General features: G+C 47.9%; 1 protein-coding gene across 1 annotated transcript; it reads left to right on the plus strand.

Moving 5' to 3' along the window:
• The first annotated feature begins 525 nt into the window (after window positions 1-525).
• CCDC126 (coiled-coil domain containing 126) lies at window positions 526-10,030 on the plus strand. The gene is made up of 2 exons (XM_044677789.1): window positions 526-763; window positions 9,841-10,030. Exons 1-2 carry the CDS (start codon window positions 526-528, stop codon window positions 10,023-10,025), a joined length of 423 nt encoding a protein of 140 aa, XP_044533724.1. The 3' UTR covers window positions 10,026-10,030.
• Window positions 10,031-16,513: the final 6,483 nt, after the last annotated feature.

The raw sequence follows: 16,513 nt of genomic DNA on the forward strand, positions 1-16,513 counted from the left end.
CTCATATTGCAATGTATTCTAGGCTTGTCTCTTTCTGATCTTTGTTCGGTTTACTTTTTTCCTAAATTCTGGTTTGCATCCTTGGGCCCAGTATGGTGTTGATGATCATGCTTCAGATAGACTTTGGTTTAAGCAACTGAAGAGTTTTGGCCAGTACCCTGGGTTGAAGTAGTTTCTTAATGGAATAGGGAGAAACTTGTTACAGGAGATAAGGTAACTAGCTGCCCTCCGTCTTCAGGAAGCTGCAAGATTTAGACATTAGCTAATGGTTTAATACAATTCCAAGCTCCTCTGTTGTCTCTCATTCTTCTACTTCTCTGCCCCAGAACATGAAGAGTAATTACTCTTTTTTTCCCCTGACTTTCACATAGGGACAGTGCATTGACTTGGAGTTGGAAAGAATTGTGCTCAAGATGAACCATCCAGGAGATTAAAGGGGTTCCCCCCTCAATCTATTTTTCCGGTCATTTTCTGGTGTCACTTCCCAACTTTCTAGTCCAGCTCCATCTGCTCCCTGCATCCGGAATGTTCCTGACATTCTCCAGAAAAAACATGTCCCAGAAACTGAGTTTGTTGTTGATTATATTTGGCTTCATCTGGGGGTTGCTGTTGCTTCACTACACAGTCCAACATCCACGACGTCCGAGCAGCATGGAGTTACGGGAGCAGATCCTGGACTTAAGCAAAAGATACGTGAAAGCTTTGGCCGAGGAAAACAAGAGCCTCATGGATGGCGAGAATGGGGCATCTCTGGCAGGATATGGTAAGGGATCGTAAGCTTTTTCTCCCCATTTAAATCAGGCTGGAAATCGAGTTGTGCTCTAGGCGTACGTCTTTCATTTAGTCCTTTAGCATCCATTCAGGCTCTTCTTGTGCAGGCGTCTGGGTGGTCAGTGCCTCCAACACAGCATTTTTGACTGTAAGGACAGGGGGAGGTTCATCAGTGTTCCTAAACTCTTTCACATTCATACATTTGCTGGGAAACTCCAGAAGGGACGTTCTCTCCTTTCTGGTCTAAACATGACCCTGGCCTGGCTCTCTAGCCATGTGCCTCTCCCAGTACAAGATTGGTACATACACACTTTTCAATCCATTAGAATGGAAGCTCTTTGCCAGGGGCATAGTTTGTTCTTTGTACTTGGATCTGCAGTGCCTATTCCCTGGCACCTAGTAGCCACTTCATAAATGCTAATGGTTTGGTTAATAAGCCCAAACACATCCCGGCCACCTCTTCCCTCTTGGCCTTCCCACCATCTTTGCCCTTCATGTAGTGGTGAACCTTCTTCTTCAGCCTTATGGTTTGTCAAAATAAAATGCAGGCCAGGAAAAGTAGAGGATGCCAGGAAGGAACAAGGAAATGGGGAGAAAAGACCTAATGGACTCCTAAGGAAAAAGCAATCTTCAACAAATGAATTCTCCTCTTGCCCTTCCGAGAGCTAGCTTACCTTTTAGTCACTGGTTTTGAACTTGAGAAGTCTTCATTTTCACCCCAGGAAGTTAAACTCCTCCAGACATTTAATAAAAACTTCTCCCAAGCGGACATCTCCCTTGGCTTAGACTTATAGCATGTGGAATTTGAAAGAAAATGAGATTTACTAAGTCAGGATTTATTAATCTCTTCCTCTGTTTAATCCTAATTCTGTAGAAGGAGGGACATCAGTGTGAGCATCCCTCCAGGAAGTATGCTCCTGTACTTTTCAGTGAGTCTGAAAGAATTGCCCAGGGCTAGGTACCACGCCAGGCCCTAAGGAGACTGATACAAAGAGGGGCACGATTTCTTCTCCTCACCAGAGCTTACATGGGACAGGGAGGCGCCTGGGACACAACAGGTACATCAAGACAGCATATAGACACACAGCATAAATACAAAGTGAATACATTCAAGGTGGTTTGGGAGGGATGGCACCACTGATTGGGAGACCAGCCAAGGCTTCTTGCCAAAGGTAGGACTGACACTGCATCTCGAAGCAAGAGAGGGATTCTTTGAGGCACAGAATGGAATATCTGTTTGGTGATCTTGGGAAAAGAGAGAGACCGAAGGAGAGACCGAAGGAGAAAGAAAGAGACAGAGAGAGGAGGGAGAAAGAGAAACAGAAAGAGAGAGAAGAGTAGGGAGAGAGTGAGTGTGAGTGAGTGAGTGTTGGGGGTTAGAGATAGAGAAGGATGAACTGAGCATTTGCCAAGTGCCTACCATGTGCCAGGACCTGTGCTAAATAAATATGATCTCTTTTAATCCTCTCCACCACCCCGCGAAGTAGGTGCTTTTTTGATTCCCTTTTTATAGTTGCAGAAATCGAGGCAGACAGACAAAGGGTAAAGGACTTCAGAACTTCAACAGAAGAGTTTTTATTCCAGGAGTCCCTGGAGTTGTTGGAGCAGGAAGTGAGTGGATTAGATCTGTGCTGAGCAAACTTACTTTGGGAACAGTGTGGAGGAGGCCCTGGAGTCGGGAGAAACAGAGGCAAGGAGGCTACAGCCATAATCTCAGCTAGAGGTGATGAGGGTCTGCTCCGAGGTGGGAGCTGTGTGAGAGGAGACACTGCAGAGGTAGAAAGGGCAGGTTTGGTCCCTGATGAGCTGTACCAGGTGAGACAGAGGGAGGACTGGAGGATGCCGCTGGCTTACAAGTCCTGGAACCTGGCAGAATTGGGGCTTGATAGAAATCTGGATTGGAGGGAGGCAGTGAGTTCAGTTTGGGTGAAGCAGCATTGAGACTCTCCTTGATATCCAATTTACAATGTAGGCTAGCCAGTTGGTGATGTAGGACCAGAGTTCAGGTGGCAGCTGTAGATGGGAGCGAGGATGGAGAGAGAGGTCGGGAGAGCCGTGCCACACAGACCCCTGGGAGGAGCCAGACTGAGGGGACAGGAGCCAGCAACAGGGATGGAGGAGCAGCAGAGAAGAGGAGAGAGCATTCTAGAAGGGAAGACGGCCATGACGTCTGAGAGGAAAGAAGGCTGTCAAACTGCAAACGAGAGATTGGGGGTCACATGGGAGATGGAGGCCCGAAGCTGCACTGCCCAGAGTGGAGGCGAGAGGGAGAGAAAGGGGAGACGGAATGGGGGTCCTTGTTTCTGTGAGTCTGGCTGAGGACGAGAGGGGAGACCTAACTTGACCGTCTGAGGAGGCCCCTGAAGGATGGTCGAGCCTGGAGGAGGCGTCAGGGAAGGAAGCAGCCACGGAGGGGGCCGTCTGCAAGAAGGGGGCAGAGGGTGGGGTGGGAGGGCCCAAGAGAGGATGTGGAGTGGCTTCTGGGGGCCAGCAGGACGCGTGACTGACTCCAGAGAGGCCGGCCCGAAGTCACGAGGCCACTTGGGTTGTTACCAGGTTTGAGTGTGAAGGCCGAGGCTTCCCTGAGAGCCGTCGGTCTGTGCTCGTGCCGCGGTTCCTACGGATTGATACGGAATTAGAAGGTTTACACGGACACAGAATGTGGTTCCTGTGACATGTGACGTCCTCATACTAATGAGGGTTTCCTTGACAGTCCTCTGTTTATTCTGGAGCCCGAGGAGGGCTCCCCGGCCTTTGCTGGAATGACTGTTGCCCTAAAAGCCAAGAAGCCCCTCCCAATGCCTGCCTGCCCCGCGCTGTGATCGCTAGCTGGGCCTTGGCGGCCCGAGTCAGCAGAGCTCCGGGACCGAGGGGGGTGTGGGCTCTCCCGAGGATTGCGGCTGCTCTGAGGGGACCCTGGAATCATGGCTTCCCAGCCCGTTGGGGGCTGGATCCTTGCAGACTTAGTGGACAGTTGCTCTGTCTGCCTTAGCAGCCATCGGGGCCAGCCTCAGCCTGTCCCAGCCTGCCTTGGGCGCCTTCCCGGCGTGCCTTGGGGGCCCTCCCAGACCTCCTCCTCTTCTCTTCTGGCTTCTGAGGACTCGGGGCACCCCCTGGCGAGGATGGAGGAAAAGCCTGGCTCCCGGGCAGGGCACCGTTTCAGGGGAAGCCCCTGTGGATTCCGGGGCTCCCACTCTCCATTCCTTCTTAGCTGGCAGCTCCTTCTGTGGCGATGGGAGGTTCTGGAGCCGTTCTGGCGCCCGGTTTTATCGTCCCACTAAACGTCCCTCGCCTGCCCCGGGGCCAGATGAGGCAGCCTCTGAGGACTGACAAACGCCATTGGCAGGAGCCCTCCTTCCGCGCCTCCCTCACGCACAAACACGCAGCGGGCAGCTGAGTCTCGGCATTGTATTCCGTTTCCAAACCTCTTCCAGTTACCTTTGGCCGCCTCAGAGCCTCCTCAGCTTCCCTGGCTGGCTGCCGCCTCTCGTCCCCTCGGCCTCCACTGAGGCAGTGGTCGGTCCCCCTCTGCCGCCCGGCCACCCCGGCTGAGAGCTTTGTGGGGGCCTCGGGGCGCCACAGCCATCCTTGGGGCTTTCCCCTGCCTCGGGAGCTCTGGCGGCTCCCTCTTCAAGGCCCAGGAGCACATCCAGGCAGCCCCTGGGGCCCTCGGAGCCAGGCTCCGGCCTCATTAGCCAGGGCTTCCCTTCTTGCCCTTCCGGCCTCTGCCTCCCCCTGTGCCTCTGTCAAGGCCGGCCTTCCTCCTCAGCTCCTCCAGCCGGGGCCGCCTCCGGGGGGAAGCCTGTCCCCGTCCCAGGCCGCCTCGGCGTGCTGTGGCCTCGTCTCCCCTTCGCTCCCCGTGAAGCACGTCTTTGTCTTGACGCTTCCTGGCCTATTGCGGGCATCTAATCTAATTCATGTTTTTGGTTTTTTGATCGTGCGCACACACATGCCTGCCTGCCTGCGTGGGCTTCCACCTCCTCTTCTACCTCTCTGGAGTTTCCTTACCGGAGCCCACGTGACGATCCCGCAGGCCTGCCAGGAGAGGCTGCCGCGACCCCCGATTTACAGACGGGAAGCTTGAGGCTGCCTCCCCAGCACGCGGGGGCCTCGCCCCTTCTACCAGAGAGCAGGCCGGGACTCTCTTGGCCCCTTATTGCTCCCCTCCTCCCTTCCGCTCGGATCCACCCTCTGAACGCCCGGCACCTCGCTCCTCCGCTCCACGTCCTCCTTGTCTCATCTTTCTCCCGATGAGCAGAGCGCCTTCATGACATGAGCAAACATCTCGGCTCTTTCTCGCAATCTTGCGAGGAAAATAAAAAAGAATGAGAAGAAAAAGCCCTCCATCCTCTGAACTTTCCTTTGCGAAAACCTTTCAGCCCGACTTGTAAAAGTGGTGGAAATCTCAGATGTCACATCCACGTGCAGCAGCGACGGCACCTTCCAGAGTCGGGGAAAAGCGGGCTAGGAATTCGGTCAGGGAAGCAGCGGAAAGGAGGGGTGGGGGGGCCTTGGGGGGGCCTTGGGGGCCTCTGCATTCAGCATGAGCAGCTTCAGGAAAGGGGGTCTGAGCACTCAGAGACAGATCTTCATCTTGTCAGGAACAAGAGTGGGACCTCACAACACCCCATCTTTTTATTTTTTTTTTAAACCTCACCTTCCGCCTTAGAATCAATACTGAGTATTGGCTCCTAGGTGGAAGAGTGGTAAGAATGGGCAATGGGGGTCAAGTGACTTGCCCAGGGTCACACAGCTGGGAAGTGTCTGAGGCCGGATTTGAACCCAGGACCTCCTGTCTCTAGGCCTGGCTCTCCATCCACTAAGCTACCCAGCTGCCCCCACAACACCCCATCTTAATAGTTATGTGGAAGAAACCAGTAAAGAGAAGATGATTCCAAGGCATGAAATACCGACTTGAACACCGCAGCCAGGCCGGGTTCCCTCTGCCTCTGCTATTCCTATTTTTAGCCAGCCTTTGATTAGCTGTGGGATTATGAGCTGCGGGCTTTATTCTCATTAAATCTTTCTTTAAAAAAAAGCTATAATTAAGCAGATTAAATGATCAAGGCCTAGTGGGTGTTCATGGTCTTCCTTTACTTACACTTCCATGCCAACTAGAAGCCCAGCCTTTTCAACTCAAATAGCTAATGATGTCAATAGACAAGCATTTAAACATTTCTTATTTCCGTGTCACTTTGTTTTTTATGTCACCTTCATTTATGAGTAACCTTCCTCTCACCCTCCTATTCTTCAAGCCTTTTCCTGCCACAAAGCATAAACAAATATTCAAGTATTTCCATGTGAGCCCAGCTTAACCAATCTTAGGCTCCTGGCTCTTTGCCTAAACTCGGTCCCTGTAATTAGCATTTAGTGTCTGTTTTTCATTCTTTCCAGGAACATTTCTGCCAGCCTCTAGTGCCCTCTGTGTGCCAAGGGCTGTGTGCATTTGGAGATAAAAAGAGAAAAGCAAGTTACTCCCTGTCCTCAGGGAGCTGACATTCTAATGGAGGGAAGGGTGGGGGCTGCGGAGGGGTATTTATTTGGTTTGGCAGGCGTTGGGGGGGTGAGTTAGAACCGTAGGGGAGACCAGTTAGCTGATCCCTTCTCAATAGTCGTACTGATTTCATTACTGTTCCCAGAATGCGAGTTGGAAAGTGGGGGGAGGTTAGGAACCCTGGCATCCGGGTGATGGCTGGGAGGTAGCCAGGGTGGATGGCTAGATGGGTTAGGAAGCAGCGTTGGGGGCCCTGTGTGTCTGCCTGCCCTGGCCCTGACTTGCCAGTTAGGATAAGGTGGCTCCACTGTGGTGGTTTCCAAAGCAGGAGTATGGTAAGCCCCCGGTCGTGGTGTTGGGCGGCCCGAGGGCCCAGAGGATGCACGACAGGGAGGATGACCAGGAAGCGGTCTGGCAAAGCCAGGATACAAACCACACTTTTGGACTCTGGTCTAGTCATTGCGGACTTTCTGTTGCCTCAGGGATTGCCACAGATTATTTTGTAATGAGCACTTTGTCTGCTCCTCTGCAAACTTAAACAATGTTAGAACATTTTAATGAGGCTGAGCAATCCCTCTGTCATCTGCTTTACACAGTTTGTGTAGCACATCTTTTCAGAGATAATGGGAAGGCAACCTTTACCCCAGTCCAAGTCTGAATGAATCCCAGATGTTAGGAGAGTGACTCTGGATGATTGCAGCTTTAATGTTGCTCCAGTGTTGGGTTTGTGAACATCATTGAGTTGACTGTGTTTCAAACTAAATCTTACAAACAGAACTTAAGAAAAGTTGTGAAGAGTCGTGAAGGTCAATAAAAAGTCATATTTTAAAACCAAGATGCCAGCTGCTAGGTTTATAAAAGATTTCCTACCCATCGAATGGTATTAATGTGAAGGTATATGCCTGTCAAGGGTAGCTAGTTCTGTCTCCTATGGAAACGTCTAACAAGCTCAAGCTAAGGGAACTCCCTCTTCATGGAAATGCCAGTTCTCATCAGATGGAGCTTGGTGGGGCTAGTCCTCAGACTCCATGCTTTCTCGCCCACCCATTCCTACTACTTGGTGGTATTGCTGCCAAGGGATCCTAGATTTAAAGCCAGCAGGGACCCCCAAGGCCATTGAATCCAACTCTTCTTTTACCAGGTGAGGAGCTTGAGGCCCAGAGCTAGGAAGAGACTTGCCCATGGTCACTTAGGGAGTGACAGAGGCTCTTGGTGCTCTCCCCACTATGGCTCATACTGCCTCTAGGCACCATCAGACCTGCCTCTCTGATCCCAGCCATCCAGTCAGGTTGCCTTAGACAGAAACCTGGCTTTCCCCGGAGGCGCCATGTTCCTTGCAGTCCTTTCCCCTAGTGGCCTTCTCCCACTCCCTTGACACACAAGGCCAAGGAGAAGTGGGTAACCTCGGCTGCTTCCAGATTCCCATTTTGAGGTCCAGGAGATTCAGTCATAGCTGCTGAGCGACCATCATCTGCTTCCTTTTTTCATGGTCTTTGGTACTTGGCTGATGACCTTTTCCCTCCATCTGTTATCGATGTTTGGGCTTCACTAATCATATGGACAACACCTGATCACCTACTTCTCCATGTCTTCTACCCCAGCAGACTCCGTGGCAGCCACACTCCTCTGTGATTCTGTCCTAGACCTCCTCTTCTCTGGGAATTGTACTCCTGGCCCCACGCTGGACTCCCCTAATGCTACCGCCCTCCCACACGACTAAGAATCCTGCTTCCTTCTTAGGTCCCCTCTTGGGATCTCTTAGGGTCCTCTTGTTTCTCACGGGCAGATTCTGATTTGATCACGATAAATTTTGACGCCGGATAACCTCAGCTGAGTCCTCCCTGCTGCTTGATGGTTCTACTTTATTGATTCCTTATCTCCATCTGCATGGCAACCCTTGGAACTTGCCCTCTCTCCTCGCTTTGAAGACCAGGTTGAAGAGTGAGGTGACTGCCTTGCTCTGGGCCTACAACCCTTCCTCCTTTCATTGCCTGCTCTTCCCCCGCTAATTATAGCAGAAGAGCTTTACTCAGTCATGATCGCTCTGCTAGTTCCTCGTCCCATGCCCTCCTCCTTCTGGGGTCTTGCTGCCAGGCCCAGGGCCTTTCAAAGGCATCTTCCTTTCCTCCCTTGTCATCCATCGCAGCTGGGGCTTAATAAAGCACCCCGTGCATAGAGGCACAGGAGGGTTGAAGACCCAAAGACCTCCAACCAAAGCAGACCTCATAGCCTGCTCTGGGGTCCCCCTAAATCCACGGGCCAGCCTCAGAGACCAGCCCTGCCTCTGCTCAGTCTTCCTTCCTTCAGGCTGGGCTGATGTGGCTCGTTCCTAGTGGGGAATGGAGGGTCCCAGGAGGGACAGGAATCACTCCTTTAGCGTGTTCTCAGCTCCCTTGGCAGTCCGAGTGGGCGTCCAGAAGACAGAAGAGGTGGCTCTCTGCCCAAGCTCACTCTGTTTACATAGAAACAGCTTTATTAAAACAGTCAATTCCAAGCTAATTGCACTTTGGAGCATTGTTAAATCAAACCTTCAAAATACAATTAGGTTTTCTTTCTCGCTGATTGTTAAGTTTTCCTTTAATAGCTGCTTCTTCCCTTACTCTTTGGAACAGACCCTAATTAGAAGGCTCCTTTCTAACTCGGGCTGAGCCTCAGCTTGGTGTCACACTCCTTCTTGGGTTTGTGTTCTGATTCAGGCTTGTCAGTCCCTTATGGCTTTTGGGGCCCACCATTTCCTTGGCCTTTTTCCAGTTCCCAGAGAGTGACTGGTGGGGGTATGGAGTGGGGAGAAAGGTGGAACCCCTTCTCCCAGGTTTCTCTTCTTTCCTCCTTTCCCCTACCTCTGAAAAGGAAAATTATGCCATTCTGTGACAAAATTCAGAGCATTTTCCCCTACCTTTTTTTTTTTTTTTTTTACACATTACCTTCCATCTTAGAATCAATGCTAAGTATTGCTTCCAAGGCAGAAGAGCACTAAAGGTCAGGCCATGGGGGTCAAGTGACTTGCCCAGGGGCACATAGCTAGGAAATGTCTGAGGCCAATTTGAACCCAGGACCTCTCATCTCTAGGCTTGGATTTATCCACTGAGCCACCCAGCTGCCCCAGGATGTATAATCTTCATCATACTTGGCTTGCATGATTGCATGTCTTCCCTATTCCTGTGGCCTGCCTTGAACCCTTATGACCAGCTTGCCTGGCCAAGCAGGCAGATGATTAAAAGAGACTTGTGTGCCTTATAGCCAAATACAAAATGGAAATCATTTAACCGGAGTTAAATGCTGAGAGAAGGGTGGTTTTAGTGACTCCAGGTCTTAGATCTGGAGGGGAAAACTCCTCATTGGCTTAATCAGGGAGGCCAGTGGCCGGAGGGCACACAGGATGGGGGTGGGTGGGATTCGAAGCCAGGACTCTCCCTGGGTGGAGGCTCCTCCTCCATACAGCTGCTTCAGAAATGTCTGTTGAGCACCTGAAGGCTGCCCGATTCCTTCTGGCTCCCCCTCAGCCCCACAGAGACGAGATCAGTCTGTTCAGTCCCTCTTTTCCCTTTCTCACGGGCCGTCTTTTCCTTCCCCAGCTGACTTGAAAAGAACCATCGCTGTCCTCTTGGACGACATTTTGCAGCGCCTGGTGAAGCTGGAGAGCAGGGTGGACTACATGGGGGTCAGTGACTCGGCCACCAACATCACCAATGGCACCGCCGGCAACCTCCTGCCAGGGACGCCCAGTAAGAGGATCAATGCGTCGGGCCACATCAGATAGCGCCCGGCAGCCCTCGTGCCCCAGCGCGCCCCGTGGGTCGTCTCTCCTCCCAGGAACGCTGCGAAACCTCTGTGGCTCACGCACGAGCCCTCGCTGGCTGGAGATGCTCTGGGAGCTGTTTCCCGAGGAGCGCGGGGGTCTGTGGAACCCTAACTTCTGTACATAACTAAGAGAGGCGGCGTGTTCTTTTCAGGCGAGCGTTGCTGGTATTTATCATGGCCCCGTGGCGGGCGCCAGGAGCAGGTGGGTGGAATCCAGAGCTCTTGTGTTGGAGGCAGACACAGGAGCTCATTTCTATATTTATTTAAGTAGAAATAGATGTCTTTTGGACAAGCGGAATATATTGTAGTTGAATCTTTTGTTCATCTTTTCAACAGACATAACCCATCCATGTAACACTAATGCTGTTGGGAAATGTGTCTATTGACAGTATTCTATTTTGTTATCTAGTTGTCGAGAGAGACGAGGAGGTGATGTGGAGAATGTTTTCAATCACGACCCAAAGAATGTCTTTAATGCACTATTTGCCAGAGTATGGAGCAAGAGATTACTGTATATTTAAGCGTTTCATTTGGAAAAGCTTAACCTTGAAAACGGAGCAGCTACTGTCCAGAATGTGTGTTCCGGACCTCGGAACAATTAAATTATCAACAGCAAAGCGAACTGATCTTGTCCTTAGATTTTTTCCCCCTTATCCACAGTCTAAGAAAAAAATGAATATTTTATAGTAGGAAGTTAATAATAAGTAATTTAAATGAAGAATGATGATTTCCAGATATGTGAATATTTCCATCATTTCTCTTTTCATGCTTAAGCCCTGGACAGTTTGTGCTGTCAGCATGGCACACTGTCTCTTTATTCTGGGCTCTCTTCTTTCTTGTACCGAAATCAAAGGAAGAAAATAGAATCCAGTCAGGGAAGGACAGTAGTGGTCTTGGGGGCTCTAGATGGAGGGTCCTTATGCTCAGAGGGACGGATTCTGGGGAAATGGAAAGGCAGGGAGTCGTGGGGCCTCCGTGGACCGACGCTCCTTCCACGAGGTGACAATCTGGATTTATGCAGTAGCCACTTTAAGACTTCTCGGAAGTAGCACGCTTTCACATAGATCTTTTAGAGCAGAGGTGTCCAACACCCTGCCCGAAGGAGATGAAAATGGGATTGGGAAATGGAACATAAGCACGGGACGACGTGGTTTTCTAGGGGAGTCTGCCCTTCTGTCTGCTTTCTTTTCAACTTAGACTTCCTAGGCTTAGAAGATAATTATATTAACTGAATTTTGAGCTTTTCAAGAATACTTTTGTGATATAAAGCAGAAATCTTCAGCTGTTTTTCGTAGAATCAGAGAATGTAAAATACAGATGAAGAAACCGAGGCCCAGGAAGTAGAGTGACTTTGCTAGGAAGTAGCGTTGGTTTGCTAAGGAGGGAGTGAATATTCCTTTCCCTGGAGCTCCGAGATCGCCAGCAGCTGGTGATGAGGTTCAGACAGGGAAGTCCTTGGGGACCCAGAGGGAGTTTTGACAGGACAGTTCTAAGGAGGGGAGGCGAGCTTCACTGTCACAAGCCTCACTGCCCTCCTCTGGAGGCATCTCAGCGAGTAGAAGAAAGAGGGCCATGTTGGTGACAGCCTGCTCGCTCAGGGACCATCCAGGAGCACCCGAGCAGCGTCTCACATGGGACTTTGCCTCTGCAGACAAGTAAACCTCGGTTTCACTTTCCTTTGTGTAAATGATCCACCTGTCTCGGTGATGCCCTCTTTATTTTACCATTTTTACCTTGTTCTAAATTCCTCAGTTACATGCAGTGGTCTTGGGTTTTGAATTAAGTTTTGTGAGGTTGCATTTGGGAATACCTAATTTTTGCAATTTGCTGTTGTGTTGTACCAATTATTAAAATATTTTACTAAACAAAGGTGGAAAATTTCAGGTGCTTTTCATGTTCAGAGGTTGCTATCTAAGTTCTTTCTTCTGTAGCCTCTCTAGAGGCTAGCACTGTGTAAGTGAGGCTATGGCAATGGGAAATGTGGAATATTTGGGGTTGTTGAACCTAATTGTTTTTTTCAGGGAAAAAATAAAATATTTGAACTTGTAAAAAGTGATCTTAGTTTTGTGTTCTTCCTTCTTTCCTTTCACCTTTTTAATGTTCCAGAATGTCCTCTTCCTTTCTCCCCAACCAAGTTATACCTTTAAATCAAGAATAAGAAAGTAGTCAACAAAAGTGACTCGGCAAAAAGAACCAAAGTATCAGTTGAGCCGTCTAGTATATTCACTGCTTTGCACTTACAAGCCCCTCCACTTCTGTCAAGACAGAGGGAGGGAGGGAGGTATCATCTTTTTGGGTCTTTCTAGAATTATTTTTAGGATCCTGAAAGTTACAACTCACACAATTGGCTGTCATTTTTAACAATTTTTTTAAAGTTTATTTTATTTTTTTTAGATTTATCTTTGTTTTTAATAACAACTTTACACATAAGTTTTCCAAATTTATATGATTCATTTTGTCTTCCTCCTTCTTCCCTCCCCTCTGCTGGAGTGGACAAGCAATTCAGTCTGGGATGTACATGTATTATCATTCAAAATACATTTCCAAATTATTCATTTTTGTAAGTGTAATAATTAAAAATGGGTTTGACAAATATAAGAATTTAAAAATTTGAATTGTGGTTGCCGTTTATAAAATTAACTCTAGTCATGAGGATGTTAGCAGCTTTAGTAACTTTATTACAGCAGGGTAGAGGTAATAAAGAGGGAAATGTAGGAAGGTAATAGGGGAATTGTCTAGCCTACCACTGTAAATCTGCTCTGAAGAAATCTAGCTTGCTCCCTGACAAAGTTCCAGTCTCTGGCCATAGGAGTGGGAGAGTCTCAGCCTCCAAAGCAGAAGTCCTCTAATGCAGAGAATGTAGAAGAATGGTTGGCTTTTATAAGCAGTTTTTTCCACGTCACTTCCTGTCTCTCTGGCTCCTCCTTCCTTTCACTGTGGGCTGATCTATCATATCTCGGGAACCAATCAAAGTCTCAATTTGCCTAGCTCTGCCCAGGGGTCAGTGTCTGTGGGATCCATCTCCCATCCTCTGAGGGTGTGAACTCTTATCAAAAGAATTCACAAGTTCCTGTCTGATTAAGTTAAAAGGGTAGAGCACCCCAAGTACTTGATTAAGTTAAGATAAAAAAATTCCCTTTCATATAAGTGAATAATCTCTTAAAACCCAAACCCCAAATCATATACCCAAATAAACAAGTGATAAATCATATGTCACAATCTGTATTTATACTCCCACAGTTCTTTCTCTGGAGGTGAGACTGGATAGCATTCTTTGTCAGAAGTCCTTAGAATTGTCCTGGATTGTTGTATTGCTGTTAGCAAAGTCGATCACATTTGATCATTCCACAGTATTTCAGTTTATGTGTACAATGTTCTCCTGATTCTGCTTTTTTCACTCTGCATCAGTTCATGGAGGTCTTTCGAGCTCTTTCTGAAACCATCTGTTCGTGATTCCTTATAGCCCAAGGAATTCCATCAGCATCATATCCCACAATTTGTTTGGCCATTCCCTGATTAAGGGACATCCCTTTAGTTTCCAGTTCTTTGCTACCACAAAAAGTGCAGCCATAAATATTTGTGTATAAACAGAACCTTTCCCATTTTTTTTAAACACTTGTACTTCGGTGTATTGTCTCATAGGTGGAAGATTGGTAAGGGTGGGCAATGGGGGTCAAGTGACTTGCCCAGGGTCACACAGCTGGGAAGTGGCTGAGGCCGGGTTTGAACCTAGAACCTCCTGTCTCTAGGCCTGACTCTCACTCCATTGAGCTACCCAGCTGCCCTCCTTTCCCATTTTTTAAAATCTCTGATATGCAGATCTAGGAGTGGTATTGCTGGATCAAAGGGTATGCATTCTTTTATAGCCCTTTGGGCATAATTACAAATTGCACTTCAGAATGGTCTAATCAATTTACAACTCCACCAGCAATGCATTAGTGTCCCGATTTTGCCACATTTCCCTCCAACATTATTATTTTCCTTTACTGTCATATTGGCCAATTTGCTAGGTGTGTGGTGGCCCCCTCAGAACTGTTTTAATTTGCATTTCTCCAATCAGGAGGGATTTAGAATAATTTTCATATGATTATTGATAGCTTTGATTTTTTCATCTGAAAACAGCCTATTCACATCTTTTGACCATTTACCAATTGAGGAACTTTAGCACTCTTCTAGGGGATGAACAATTCTAAATGGAATTATAGAAACCATGTCATTAGACAGAGGAATGCAATTCCCTCTAAATTCAGCTGGTTTTGAACTCAAGGTCCTTTGTCAAAGGGAAAACCCTCAATGAGTATCTGAAAAGACTTTGCATTGTCACTCGATCTATAAACCCTTGTCCTGAGCTAGAGGTGACAGATTAAAAAAGACAGGAGCAACAAGATGGCAGAAAAACGCAGCCTAAGCTGTGAACCCACCAATGAAAGAGGACAGAATATGAGCAAGTAACAGATGGGGCTGAAGGGAGTGGGCACTGGTACATGAACTGCTGATGGAATGGAAGCCTTGGCAGGGGGACCTGCCTTGTGAACTAGACCGCAGGCTTTCCACTGCGTTGTTGCATGCACCCTTCACTCCAGTCAGACTGAACAGTTCCCCCTGGGTGTCCCATAGTGTGCCTTTCCTCATTTGCCCCCTTTGTCCATGTGGAAGCCTCTCCTTAGTTTATTCGTTCCCTGAGTTTATTTGCTCCCTCCATCACTGAAATGGTCCCCTTCCACCAAGAGTCTTCCTTGGTTTTTACCCACCTGCCCACCGGAGCCTTTAGTAGAAGCTAGGTTCACATTTCTCTAATTCACATCGATCATGCAATACCTATATGAGCCTTCTATTATTAGACTGTAAGCTTCATGAGAGTAGGACCTGTGCCTTATTTAGGCATCATCTCCTCCAGATTGAGGATAATTCTCTGTACCCAGCAGGCACTTAAAATGCATTAGGTGGAATTAATATCTATAAAGAACAAAAGCCCTAAAGTATGAGCAGTCTTCTGTCCTGAAGGAGCCCTTATTAATAGGGCTGGCTTTAGAGTCCAAGGGCCTGAGTTCAAATTGTGCCACTTTGTACTTGTGTAATCTTAGGCTAGTCACTTCCTCTCTTGGCTTACTTTCCCATTTGGCTCTAAGCCTATGATTCTCCAACCTTAGGCAAATCACAAACTCCCTAGGACACAGTTTCCTCTTTTATAAAATGAGGAATGGGCTTGGAGTTTATAAAAGATTCCTTCCAACTCTAATAGATAATCCTATCTTTTTTTTTTTTTTTTTTAAATTCTTACCTTCTGCTTAGAATTGATTCTAAATCGAGTTCAAAGCAGAAAAGCGGTAAAGGCTAGGCAATATGGGTTAAGTGACTTGCCCAGGGTCACAGCCAGGAAGTGTCTGAGGCTAGATTGGAACCCAGAATCTCCCATCCCCAGCTTTGGCTCTCTCTCCACTGGGCCATTTAGCAGTCCCTAATCCTATAATTTTCAAGCCAAGGTGTTGTCTGCATCACCTGGGAGGCATAGAAGGGTGCTACGAAGCTGAGAGGCAGGACTAATTATAAAATCTCTGCTAATAATATTAGCTATTACATTGTGTTTATCATGTGCCAAGCACTGTGCTAAGCACTTTACAATTATTATCTGAATTACAGTAATTATGCAGTAATCCTGCTGGGCATCAGAGAATCCTAGAGCTCCTCCAGGCTGTTGTATATTCAGGGGACAAAGAAGTGATACCAGGAGCCTAAGCCTTTAAGCTCTTGAGACAATCAAGTCTTGAGGATGGCTTCAAACCTTTTTTTTTTAATTTGGAAAATTTATATGGAAATTTTTATTTAATTAATTTAGAATTTTTTTCCTTGGTTACAAGATTCATGTTCTTTCCCTCTCCCACCACCTTCTGTAGCCGATGCACAATTCCATTGGTTTTTTTTATTTTTTTATTTTAAACCCTTAACTTCTGTGTATTGACTTATAGATGGAAGAGTGGTAAGGGTAGGCAATGGGGGTCAAGTGACTTGCCCAGGGTCACACAGCTGGGAAGTGGCTGAGGCCAGATTTGAACCTAGGACCTCCCGTCTCTAGGCCTGGCTCTCAATCCACTGAGCTACCCAGCTGCCCCTTCCATTGGGTTTTACATGTGTCATTGATCAAGATCTATTTCCATAATATTGATATCTGCACTGAAGTAATCGCTTAGAGTCTACATCCCTAATCAACTTAGAGTCTACATCCCTAATCATGTCCCCATTGACCCATGTGATCAAGCAGTTGTTTTTCTTCTGTGTTTCTGCTCCCACAGTTCTTTCTCTGATTGTGATTGCATTCTTTCTCCTAAGTCCCTCAGAATTGTCCTGGAACATTGCATCGAGTAGAGAAGTACATTACATTGGATTGTATCACAGAGTATCAGTCTCTGTGTACAACATTCTCCTGGCTCTGCTCCTTTCACTCTGCAT

Source organism: Gracilinanus agilis, chromosome 5, assembly GCF_016433145.1.
Source record: "Gracilinanus agilis isolate LMUSP501 chromosome 5, AgileGrace, whole genome shotgun sequence".
Lineage (NCBI taxonomy): Eukaryota > Metazoa > Chordata > Mammalia > Didelphimorphia > Didelphidae > Gracilinanus > Gracilinanus agilis.

What these genes read in the sequence shown, in the direction of transcription:
- CCDC126 (XM_044677789.1), top strand. Translation starts at nt 526, where the DNA reads ATGTTCCTGACATTCTCCAGAAAAAACATGTCCCAGAAACTGAGTTTG. An exon ending in GGCATCTCTGGCAGGATATG is followed by an intron (nt 764 to 9,840) that starts GTAAGGGATCGT and finishes TTCCTTCCCCAG; the next exon opens with CTGACTTGAAAAGAACCATC.